General features: G+C 35.4%; 1 protein-coding gene across 4 annotated transcripts in view; it reads right to left on the bottom strand.

The window, feature by feature from the left end:
* UBAC2 (UBA domain containing 2) overlaps positions 1-12,129 on the bottom strand; it is a 255,797-nt gene that overhangs the window by 208,010 nt on the left and 35,658 nt on the right. For all 4 annotated transcript variants that reach the window (XM_074191957.1, XM_074191959.1, XM_074191958.1 and 1 more), the window contains exons 2-4: positions 9,879-10,006; positions 6,504-6,623; positions 4,708-4,814 (exon numbers count right to left, since the gene is read on the bottom strand). In XM_074191957.1, the coding sequence (XP_074048058.1) occupies positions 4,708-4,814; positions 6,504-6,623; positions 9,879-10,006 (355 nt within the window). The remainder of the gene's footprint in view (positions 1-4,707; positions 4,815-6,503; positions 6,624-9,878; positions 10,007-12,129) is intronic.

Raw genomic sequence — 12,129 nt, 5'->3', positions numbered from 1 at the left:
TTTTCTGAAAAGGCAATGAGATGTTTTTATTCAAAAGGTCTTTCTAGGTAGGGGAACAGTTTCAGGTACTGAATATGAGTCGAGCTGGAAATGGCTGGAATCTGAGCCAGCAGCCTGGGAGTCAATCTTTAACTCTGATTCATATTAGCTGTGAACCCTTGGACTTAATCTAAGGTAATTATGGGACAAAGGAGGAATGGTAGCTGAGGGAAACAAAAAAAGGCTTCATGTAGTTAATGGTGAGGCTGAACTGAGTGTTGAATGAAATGAGGGATTCTAAGAGATCATGTAGAAAAGAAATAAAGTTGATCCCAGGGCCCTGGGTCAAATGTTGGAAAGAGTAACAAGGCTGGCTTGGCTGGGCCACAGAGTGAGAGAAGTGACATAATGGCTGAAAAGTGGTCACCAGACTATGAAAATAGTCTCCTCTCTCTTGTCATTTGCCTCACATCTCTCCTCAGTCCAGCCCATCCTTAGGTGATTTTCCTAAAGCAGAGATCTGATCCCTTTTCAATACTTTAACTCCAGGAGATCTCTACTACCTCTAGCATCAAATATAGACGCCTCTATTGGCATTTAAATTCATAATCTCTCCTAATCCAATTTCTTCAAAACTCTACAATTCACAAATTATTCCAACCTGCTTATCTCCCTGACGGAAGAATGTTCCACCCCCATTTCCATGCCTCTGCATATATTGACTGCCCCTCCTCTCTCCCACCTCCTGCCTCTTGGATCCCCTGCTTTCTTTGAAGCACCAGCTTCTTTCTAGGTGTTCCAGCTGTTCATGTTTTCCCTTCCAAGGCTAACTTGCATCTACTTTTTAAGTGCTTTGTAGATCTGTATGTGTATATCTAAATCCCCTCACTCTTTGATGATAGGAATGCTTCATCTTAGCAATACCAGGATTAAGCAAAGTGCATAGCACATAGTCAGCTTTTAATAAATTCTTGATCACCCAGAAGGGAGTGAAAAAATGTTAGGTAAATCATTTTGGAGTTAGGGATGATTTACTTTGGAGAGACAAGGCTGGAAGACCGATGAGGAGGCTGATGCGATATTCAGTCAACAGAGAGTTGTCTATCGGGACTACAAGTTCTTTGAGAACAGGAGTGGTTTACTCTTAGCCCACAGAAAGTACTTAAAACAAAGGCCTGTTAGCCTATCTTGACTTGCCTACAAATGAAAGATGGTGAGGACTTTATTAGGGTGAAGGCTATATGAGCAGAGATGTTTTCAAGGTTAAAAAAAGGAATAAAAAATAAAATCGTGAATTAAATGTTTATTTTGTGCCAAGAAATGCTATAAATATTGGGAATACTACCAGAAAGATATCTCAAGGAACTCATATTCCAGTTGAAGAGAAGGGAGAAGACACAGATAAGTGGGGTCTGGGTAGCAAACAGGTTAGAAAGAGAAGAATGCCCAAGAGAAGAAGTAGGATCTGGGCAGTGGGCAGGCTGTCAATACTGAAGAAAAAGGTCTATGATGTGGAGAAAAAAGGTCTCAATACAGTGCATGTTCCGGCTAGGATGTGTGGAATCGAATCTAAAAAAGAATTCAAACAAGACTTAGCAACTGGTTGGATGAAGGGGATAGAGAGTGAGGAGAAAATAATAACCCCAAGATTACAAACCTGGAAGATTCAAAGTCTTGTGATCCCCTCAAGGAAAATAGCAAGATCAGAAAATAAGGGTAGACTGGGAGGAAGGGGGGAAGAAATTGGGTTGTGGTCTAAACACATTATATTTTAAATGTCTTTATAGCATCCAGTTTAAAAGGTCTAAAAGGTACCTACCAGGCACTATGCTTCACACTGGTGATACCAAAAGAAAAAAAATTAACAACTCTCAAAAAGCTTACATGTAATATATAATGGCATATGTGTGTTGGTGTGTAGATTTGTGTATACAAATATATATATATATAAAATGTAGGTCTGCATCCTGTATGTATAAATATAAATATGTAATACATAAAGTGTCTTTCTGTATAACCACATAATGACAATGTAATATAATGATAACATGTAACATAATGTGTGCATACATTATTTTATATGCATATACTTATATATACACACAGGATACATACAATGCAAACACAAACAACCTTGGATGGAAACTAAATGAAGATTTTCAGGAAAGCAGGGACTCTTGGATGCCATAATGGAGAGGGAGCCCATTATAGCCATGCATGAAAAGCCAGTGCAAAGGCATGAAATGAGAAACAGTGTAGGATAGGAAGAATAATAAAAAGGGGAGATTTACTACATTGTAGAGGACATGAAGGCAAGTAATGTTAAAGATGAATGGAAAAATAGGAAAAATCCAGGTTCTAAAGAGATTTCAATGTCAAACAGGAATCTATATAACATAATGAATTTAACCCAGAACTTCTTCTACTTTTCTCCAAATCATTGTGCAGGATAATAAATTGCTATTTCTTTAGGCTCTCAAAATTCAGTTATCAGTAGGTATAGGTGTGTCATAAAAATGTAATATCTACAAGGGCTACTGATGATGGAAATACTATGCAGAGAACAAATGGTTATATTTTGTATCTTTCTATGATGACCTTGTGTATTCTGAGAATTACTGTGTCACAAAAAAACTATGTTACATCATCCCAGAGAAAATCCTCCTCCCTACCAGGACTTGAAGTGATAACAACAATTTTGAGTAACCAGAGTCTTGTCAAACAGATAGAACACCCAACCCTGCCCCTGGAAGGATCCTATAAGGATAGGGAGGTACAAGTGAGCCCACTAAAAAATATCAAGAGAACATATTATTACCCAAAATGAGCCTTTGGTAACCCTGAACATCCTGATATAATCCTTTTAACTAATGACTACACCATCCCCCATCCCTTTTGGCATATACACCATGCCCTCTTTCCCTATAAAAACCATAGCATTTTTCCTATTAGCCACTTTCCCCCCTAAGAATAGAGTCCACATTCAACAACCTTGCATTTTTGTTATAAAATTTACATGTCTCTCATAACTTGGAGTCTGGAGACTTTCTCATGAATTCTTTCACCACTAGAACCCTAATTTCATCATTTTATGTATGTAAAAGACATTCATATATTTTCAAATCAAGGATTTCACTCAGAATATACATAAACACAAAACAGTTATGCAACAGTTTTCAAAGTCAATAAAATCAAAATACTGAGACACTTAAAAATGCCTGTCACCATCCATAAGCATCCTTATTAGTCTAATATAGAATTGATATTAGAATAACATGAATGTGCTAAAAAAAAAATCTTTGTTCCTGAACTCATTCCATAAAATACCAAAAGCAAACTTTTTAAGACATTAACTTAATAAGGATAAGTATACACATAGCAAAGGTTTAGCTATCAATATGGTAGATTATGTCAAACTATAATCTACATAAAGACATCTTTTTTTCATGTAAGTTATTTCTATCAAATTGTTAAGCCCATTTTTGAATTGATAGGTTTGATACGGTATTTGTGGAGGTGAATTCTGAGTTCAGTGTGAAGGTAGCGTAAAGGCCTTTTGAGTAGTCATAGATAGAAAAGGAAGAAAAAAAGATAGAGGCTTCAACAAACCAGGTAAGTTGGTAGAAAAGGTCAGAAGTATTTTAATAGTCAATGGCAACAAATGAAATACATAAATATAAAGTCAAAGCTTCAGAAAACTAGATTCTTACCAGTAACAATTTGAATACATATTTTAAGGCATTTACATTATTAATCATTTTTAATATCATAATCACAAAAAATAAGAGCTTAAGGAGGGAGAGGAAAGCCTCAATTTACTGACTCCTGCTTCAGATATGAGCCTAAAATAATGTGAACTCCAATAATAAATATCATTGCTGCTATGTCCTAATGACATTCTGAACACAGCATCAGGTTTTTAAAGCTGGAATTATTTGAGGGAGAGAATTATCATAACCACAGAATCAGATGACCCCGTCCCTCCTAGAAACCCTCTTGCTCCCCTTCCTTGCCTTGGCCAACCCATATTAACTTCCCCTTGGGTTTGAGAGCACGCACCCCAATCCTCATCCTATACTGTCCATAAAGTAACACACTAACATTCTCTTTTAGAAATTCATAACTTGCTCTGAAAGTTCTAACCATAAGAACTTCAAAAATCATCATTCTTTAGAAATTACATTTTTGGACAATTTATTTCATAGCTGAAATTTATGTTTTTAAGCTTTAACAATTCAGCAGGAAGAAAATATCGCAAGTTTTAAGAACTAAAGAATAAAGAATCAATTTTATCTATAACAATCTAATGACAGAATTAATAACCAAAACCTTAACTGTAAAAGTTAAAAGTTGCAAGAGAAAGTAATTCAAATTAACTTCATTTCCAGAACATACTGAAAATGTAAAAATATAAGGTATCCCAAAAGACTTAATGCAGTTTTAAGCTTTAAGGGCTTTTTAGGACACTTTATATTTAAACATGACAGATTTTCTTTTTATATCATCAAATTAATCTATATGGAAAAAAATAAAATACTTTTTACTGAAACTTGATGCTAGTCTTTTGGGACAACCTGCATTTAAATGCAACAGATTTTTTTTTTTTAATAAGCACCAAATGAATCTACTTTGCAAAAATTAAAATACCTTTATTCTTTTACTGAAACATGACAACAATCTTTAACTATAATCTTATTCTAAATTAAACAAATCTATTAGATTACTTACAAACCAGAAGGCAAATTACTGGCTGTGATACCAAATGAATACTGCATAGCTTCCACAATGATCAAGTCAAACAAAGCTGACAAAATCCAGGAACCCAATAAAAAAGACTGTAAAGAAAGAAGAAAAAATTTTACAAACAAAAATAATTAAGACATTAATTTAAAATCAGTTCAGCTTACTATATTAAGAAACATAACTTTGCTATTTAAATATCTGTGACAGGCCATTCTTCGATAGAAGTATACAGCAAGCCTTCCATGTTGTTTTATGAGTTGCTAAGGTCAGGGGAAAAAAACCCAGTCATCAAGTGGTCAATCTTCCAGTTGATGAGCTTCTCTGAAATTAGCTAGCTCTCTGCTGGTCTTTGGAGGATAATTCAATAACCTTGGTACTCCAAACTGTTCCAGCTCAGGAGGAGTTGTTGCTATCATCAGCTACAAATTTCAACTCCTAAAGTCACCTGCATGTCAGAATGAGGCAATACTCTGCAATCCAGACCAAATGGCCTTTCATCTGTTCTTCACACAAAGATATTCTATCTTCAATATCTGTGCCTTTATTTTTTAGTCATTCTACATGACTGAATGCCCTCCCTCCTCAGCTCCACTTCATATAAAACTCCCCTTCCTTCAAGATGCCACTCAATCACCATCAAGTCTTTCTTGATCCCTCAACAACTAGAGTCTTCCCTCCTAAGCTTCCTTATAATTAACTAGTTTGTATTTATTTCTATTGTAATTATTGTGCATATACCTTTTTAATTTTTAATTAACCCTGATTATGTTTAATATTCAAATAAATATAAAACTTTTTAAATGAACATGAAAAGCAATGTTCATATTGAAAAATGAAAATTGATCTTTAGAGGTCATAACTAAGCATGGGGATAACTGAGGACATTATATCAAGATGATCTGGGGACATGTTTTCTTCCGCACTGAGATTCATTCTCAAACTTTGTGGTTTTCTGACAATCTACTACCCAAAAGTTTGTATAACTGATTTTTCCTTCCAAACTCTGTAAGGACACAGAACAGACAAAAGAAATCTCCTATGAGGAGTCCCAGATTTGGACTCTCCAATGAAATACACCATCTCACCATTCTCCAATCCAAAATATCATAGAAAGATAACAGCTCTGGAATTAGAATTAGGGAGCCTGGATCCTATCTATTCTATGCTACTTACTGTCTGGGTGAACCCAGGTAGGTCACATCATCTTCCTGGGCCTCAGTTTTTGCATTTATAAAACAGTGAACCAGAACCTCTGTGATCTCTTTTGACCCTAAAGTTGTGAATTTATCAAACTGATGTTGGTGATCTCAAATAAAAGGACATTGAATTTATCTATCTTTATCACAAAAATCAAAGGATAAAGGGGCAGCTAGGTGGTGCAGTGGATAGAGCACTGGCCCTGGAATCAGGAGTACCTGAGTTCAAATCCAGCTTCAGACACTTAATAATTACCGTGTGGCCTTGGGCAAGCCACTTAACCCCATTTGCCTTGCAAAAAAAAAAAAAAAATCAAAGGATACCACTATCTTTTCCTTCACTCCTATAAATCTAAAAAGGTAAACTGAGACTCTAAAAGGGACTATCAAGCAAGCAAGTTCTTCAGCATACAGATGAGAAAATTAGCTGGGATTTACCTGAACTCACAAAGGTAAACAGCATCAGGATTGAGACTCAACCCAGATCCAATATTCTCAATACATGTACACCCAGCATAGGGTCTTATACAAAGAAGTCACCAGAGAAATGGTTGGTGAAGTAAATATTCATTTTAACAGACTTACTGCAAATTTCCTGCTGCCATATCTTCTTTCAAATATCCTAAAGAAATATATGAGCAGGCTACTACAAAATGTATCTTTCAAATCGAGACAAATTATTCTTCCGCATATCAATCTCCAGATCTAAAAAAGAAAAGCACAGGAAAAAAAAAGTCAGGATATTTCAAGTTCTTTTTGTAGAACATTTAGTACACTGAACTTAAAATATTTATTTCACTTGTACTCTCTGTAATCTGCTTTAAAGAAAAGAAAGGAAAAAAAGGTTGAAAGTTTTTCAGTTATAAAAAACTGGCCAAAACATAGCATAAAACTTTTTCCTCATAAAATAGACTGTGAAGAACAAAATGGTTATATGGCTATATTTGAATAAAAGGTCTGAAAGCTAAGTGTTCTTATACAACTGATTAAGGCAAGGTATATTTTTGCACACCATCTGCAGTTTAGAATTAGCACTCATACTTGATTGTGGAGAGTTCTGTTAACTCTTCAGAGCACCTTTTCACTCATCCTCCTCCTTATCCTCAGTAGAACTCTCCTCTACATCACAAGGTTGACTCATCCTCAATTTATAATCTATGACAACCTCCAAGTAACAAGATCATAGACTTATAGCTGGAAGAAAACCTAGGTCATCAAGCCAGCTCCATTTTACAAATTAAGAAACTGAAACTCAGAAGAGATTAACTTGCCAACGCGCTACAATCTAATGGGGGAGACAACAAACAAATCTGTACAGGCAAGCTATATACTGGATAAACAGGAAATAATAAATGGAGAGAATGTTCTTCAATTAAGAGAGCAAAGGCAACTTCCTGTAGAAGATGGGATTTTAGTTGAGACTTAAAAGAAACTTAAAAGACAGAAAAGAAAAAATATTTTGGGCATAGCAGGCAGTCAGAGAAAATACTCAGCTTAGAGAAGTAGCATCTTTTTTGTGAGACAGCAAGGAGGCCTCTTCGCTAGATCAAAAAGTATGTGATGAAGGGAGAAAGATATAAGAAGACTGGAAAGGTAGGAGGGGTTAGGTTATGAAGGGGGATTTTATATTTGAATCTAGAGATGATAGGTGACCACTGAAATTGACTGTGTAGGAAGGTGACATATGGTCACCTTTATGAAAATTACTTTAGTGCCTGAATGAAGAATGGATCTGATGAGAGTGGAGAGGAATAGAGTGGAGGTACATCTAGTAATAGCAACTGTGGAAAAAATATTGAAGCAACTTCTCTAGTGGACTTATGATAAAGAAAGCAACTCACCCCAGAGACAGAGCCATTGGAATTGGAACACAGACTGAAGTACATTTTTTCTTCTCTCTCTCTCTCATTATTCTTGAGGTTTCTCATCTTCTTTGGGGGGGGGGGGGGGTTATGTTTACTCTTATAACAAAATTATTGTAATAATATATTAAAGCTCACTTGCAAAAAAAAGAATTGAAAATAAAAAAGAATGGATTTGAAATGGAGGCAGGCAGGCAAACATAACAACAGGTTAGTGCAGCAGTCCAGGTGGGAGGTAAAGCACTATGTGTATCAAGAAAGAGTCGGTGTCAGAGGAGAGAGGGGTATATTCAAGAGATATTGCAAAAATGAAATCAACAAATCTTGGCAACAAAATGGACACAAAAGGTGAGGAAAAAGTGAGCTGAGGATGGTTTCTAAGTTGTAGCCTGAGAGGATGGTGTTGTGCTCTATAGTAATAAGGGGAGATGGGTAAGGGAAAGATAATCAGTTCATTTGGACTTGTTGAGTTTAAGAGATTTACTGGACATACAATTCTAGATGTCTGAAAGGCAGCTGGAGAAGGGAGGGTGGAACATCAGTGGAGAGTCTGGGGCAGGGTAAGTAAGTAGACTTGAGAATCATAAGCTTGGAGATGAGATCACCAAGTGAAGCAGTGTAGAAGGAGTCTTCTCCCTCTTCTCCTGAAGAGGGTCTAGGATAGAACCCTAAAGGACACCCACAATATGAGGGCGAGATCAAGAATCCAGCAAAGGGAAATGAGAAGGAACAGTCAGCTAGGTAGGAAGAAAAGCAGGAGAGAATGGTAACCCAACCTAGAGAGGAGAGTACTGAGAAGGTAATGAAAAATGTCAAAGACTGCAGAGTGGTGGAGGAGAACGAGGACTGAGGAAAAAAAATCAGTGGATTTTGGCAACTAAAAGATTATTGGTAAAATTAGAGGAAGCAGTCTAAGAACAAGGATAAGATCAGATTACCAGATTCTCCTCAAGGATTTCATGACGGACTAAGCTAAATGTCTTGCTGAAATTCAGGTATAATGAATGTCTACAGAATTCTTCTGATGTACATATATCAACTATTATTACTGAATTATTAATATAACACAAATAAGAAATTAAAAAGGCATTCAGCAAATCAAGACTAAGAGATTATACAGGCAGCAAAATATAGTAAAAAAGAATCATAAAAAAATCATAAAAAAGAAGACTCAATTCTTAAAATCAAATAAAGATGATCCAGACCTCAATGGTCAGTGAATCTAAAGTGTACCTGAACAAAAGTCTCTCAAATAGCAACTCTACCAACTGATTATGTGGTCTTTACTTCAACAATGGAGTTAAATGAGGATGTGTCCTTGCTTCCATACATTTTTTTAGCATGATGTTTTCAGTCATGTTATCAAATGCCTTCACTGAGGATGAACATGATCTCAAGTTAAGCTACCATTCCGATAGCAAATTCTTCAAACTTGAAAAGGCTACAAGACAAAATACTCCCTCCCCCCAGCTCCTTCAACCAATTCTCATATGATGCAGTCTTGAGGCTCCTTCCCATCCCATTCCTTCTCAGTGAGATACTCTCTAGTTTATCAGTTCTTCCCTTTCAAAGATGAAGAAACTAAGCCAAAGGCCACACAGTTTATTAATGGTACACTAGAGGTTTTATCTTCATAAGATCATAGATTTAGAACTGAAAGGGCCATCAGGAATCATTTAATCCAGCCTCCTCATTTTACAGATAAGGAAACTGAGGTTCATTGAGGTTCACTGGGAGTAAATTGAAAAGTCAGAATTCAAACCCAGACCCTCAGATCCATCAGTTCTATCTAGAGCATTATGATGCTTATAAAACTTCTTGTAAGGAAGTATGATGTAAAAAAAAAATCACCTTGGTAAAAATATCATTCAAGTTGATTTGGGGAAACTATCATAATAATAACAAATAATAAATAACTGTATTGGCATATACACCACTTTTATTGTAAGTGCGGTATATACAACAAGATACTAGTTCTGTTACATATTTTATGTGAACATATTGGTAGTAATGGTGAGAGGAAAGAAATTTAGAAAAACAACCATCCTTTCACCCTTCCCTTTTTCAGGGGATCATAAACAAATGAACAATTACTCACCTGCAAGTCATTCTTTATAGCTTGTAGATTATATACAAAGAAATTCTGATAATGTTGAAAGAGCAATGCCAATAAAATCGAAAGGGCGCTGGGTACTAGTAAAAGGCTCTTTGACAAAGGTGCTTTATCTTTTAAAAGAAAAGAAAAAAAACAAGGTCAATATTTTTTTTCCTTGGATAAAACAGTAACAAGAAGAACACCCCTCCCATCATCCCACAAAACCCACAGGATTTCTCTCTCAGGTACTGCCAAAATTAATAAAGTTTAGTTTTCTATTTAAACACATTTTTAAAGCTTCCCAAATTCACCTGGCAAGGAATATTATCAATAACCATTAGGAAACAATTCTCATCCACCACTTAGGATTTGAATGCTTTATTAATCATTACGTTTTAAGTACTCAACATATATGGACAACATTTCAACACAATTCTTTTACAATGTAAACCTATAGAAAGTTCTAGAGTACAGGTCATTAACCTTTTTCTACATTACAGCCTCAAATGGAAGTCTGGTGAAGTTTTTGAACTCATTCTTAGAATAATGTTTTTAAATAACTGAAGGAAATGATAAAATTTAGAAATTAATGAAAGGTGCATTTTTTTCCCCCAACTAAGTTCATAAAACCTCTGAAATGAAGCCCTAGTAGGTTAAGAACCCTAGCATAGAGGAAAAACTAATTTAATGGTTGACATCCTACCAAATATAAGTTTCCAAATCAGATATAGTTAAACGAATATGCATCATATTTCATAATCCAAGAGAGAATCATTGACTATCAGAATAAGAAGGGGCTTAGTAATTATTGATTAGAGAAATGAAAATTTAATACAACTATGAGGTACCACTACACACCTATCCGATTGGCTAAGATGACAAAAAGGGAAAATGATCAATGTTAGAGAGGTTATGAGAAGACTGGAACATTAATGCAATACTGGTGGAGTTATGAACTAATCCAACCATTCTGAAGAGTAATATGGAACTATGTCCAAAGAATAATAAAACTGATCATACCCTTTGACCCTATAATCTATATTCAAAGAAATCATTAAAAATTAGAAAAGTCCCACATGTTCAAAGATATTTATAGCAGTTCTTTTTGTAGGTAAAAAATTGAAAATTGAGGGAATGCCCACCAATTGGGAATGGCTGAACAAATATTTGAATGTTATGGCGTCCCAGTGTTCTGTAAGAAATCATGAATGGTTGGACTTTAGAGAAGCAAGGAATGAATTACATGAACTGATGCTGAGCAAAGGGAGCTGAACTATCAACTATGAGGGCTACAGCTCCTCTCAGCAGTTCAGAGATCTGGGACAACCCTGGAGAACTGTTACAGACAATGCCATTCATATACAGAGGGAAAAAACAGAATCTGAATGGATATCATGTTCACTTTTTTAAAACTGCTCTTATGTTTTTCCTACCTATTCCATGGTTTTCTTTCTTTTTTCCCTTCATCCTATTTTTTCAATACACAAGATGACTAATATGCCAACATGTTAAACACAAATGTACGTGTACAATTTTTACCAGACTGCTGCTGAAAGAATGGGGGTGGGAAGGGAAGGTGGTAGGAAAATGTGTAACTTATAAATATGAAAGTGGATGAATGTTGAAAGGTACTTAGTGATCTAGTCATCCTCCCACCCCCATTTTACAAATCCAGTTCAAACAAACTTATAGTAAGTACCTATTTTGGGTAGGCACTGTGCTAAGCCTTAGGAACACAAAGACAAATATGAAACAACTGCTTTTTACATTCAATCGGAAAAACCAGCCCAAAACACAAGCTGGTCACCATTCACTCTGGTGACTAGGTTATTTCAGTTTTTTCACAGAACCATAGCCTAAGTCAGTGCTGCCAATGATGGATGGTTCCTATGTTAGAATCAATTACATAAGATTCACATTCCATGCTGGTTAACTAGCTAGTAACTAGTTACTTGTGTCTGCACCCTCTTAATATTGTTGACAAACTCAGCACATTCTTATGTAAAGTGTGAATATTTTGTACCATTTTTGTCTAAAGTTTTCAATACCTTCCCTCTGATAACAGAGTCAATTTTATTTCTAACAGTCAATTTTATTTCTCTTTAAAAAAAAAAACAGGTTATTTATATGTACTAAATGTATTGATGATTTCTAGGCACAAATTTTAGCCAGGACATGAAGATATTGCTCCTGTTGCCTTTACTTACAAGTAATTACAAAAAATTACAAGTAACATTTTACTTGAATCTCAATT

This window comes from Macrotis lagotis, chromosome 6 (genome assembly GCF_037893015.1).
Source record: "Macrotis lagotis isolate mMagLag1 chromosome 6, bilby.v1.9.chrom.fasta, whole genome shotgun sequence".
Lineage (NCBI taxonomy): Eukaryota > Metazoa > Chordata > Mammalia > Peramelemorphia > Peramelidae > Macrotis > Macrotis lagotis.
Note: the sequence above shows the minus strand (reverse complement) of the source record. Positions and strands in the feature narration are given on the sequence as shown.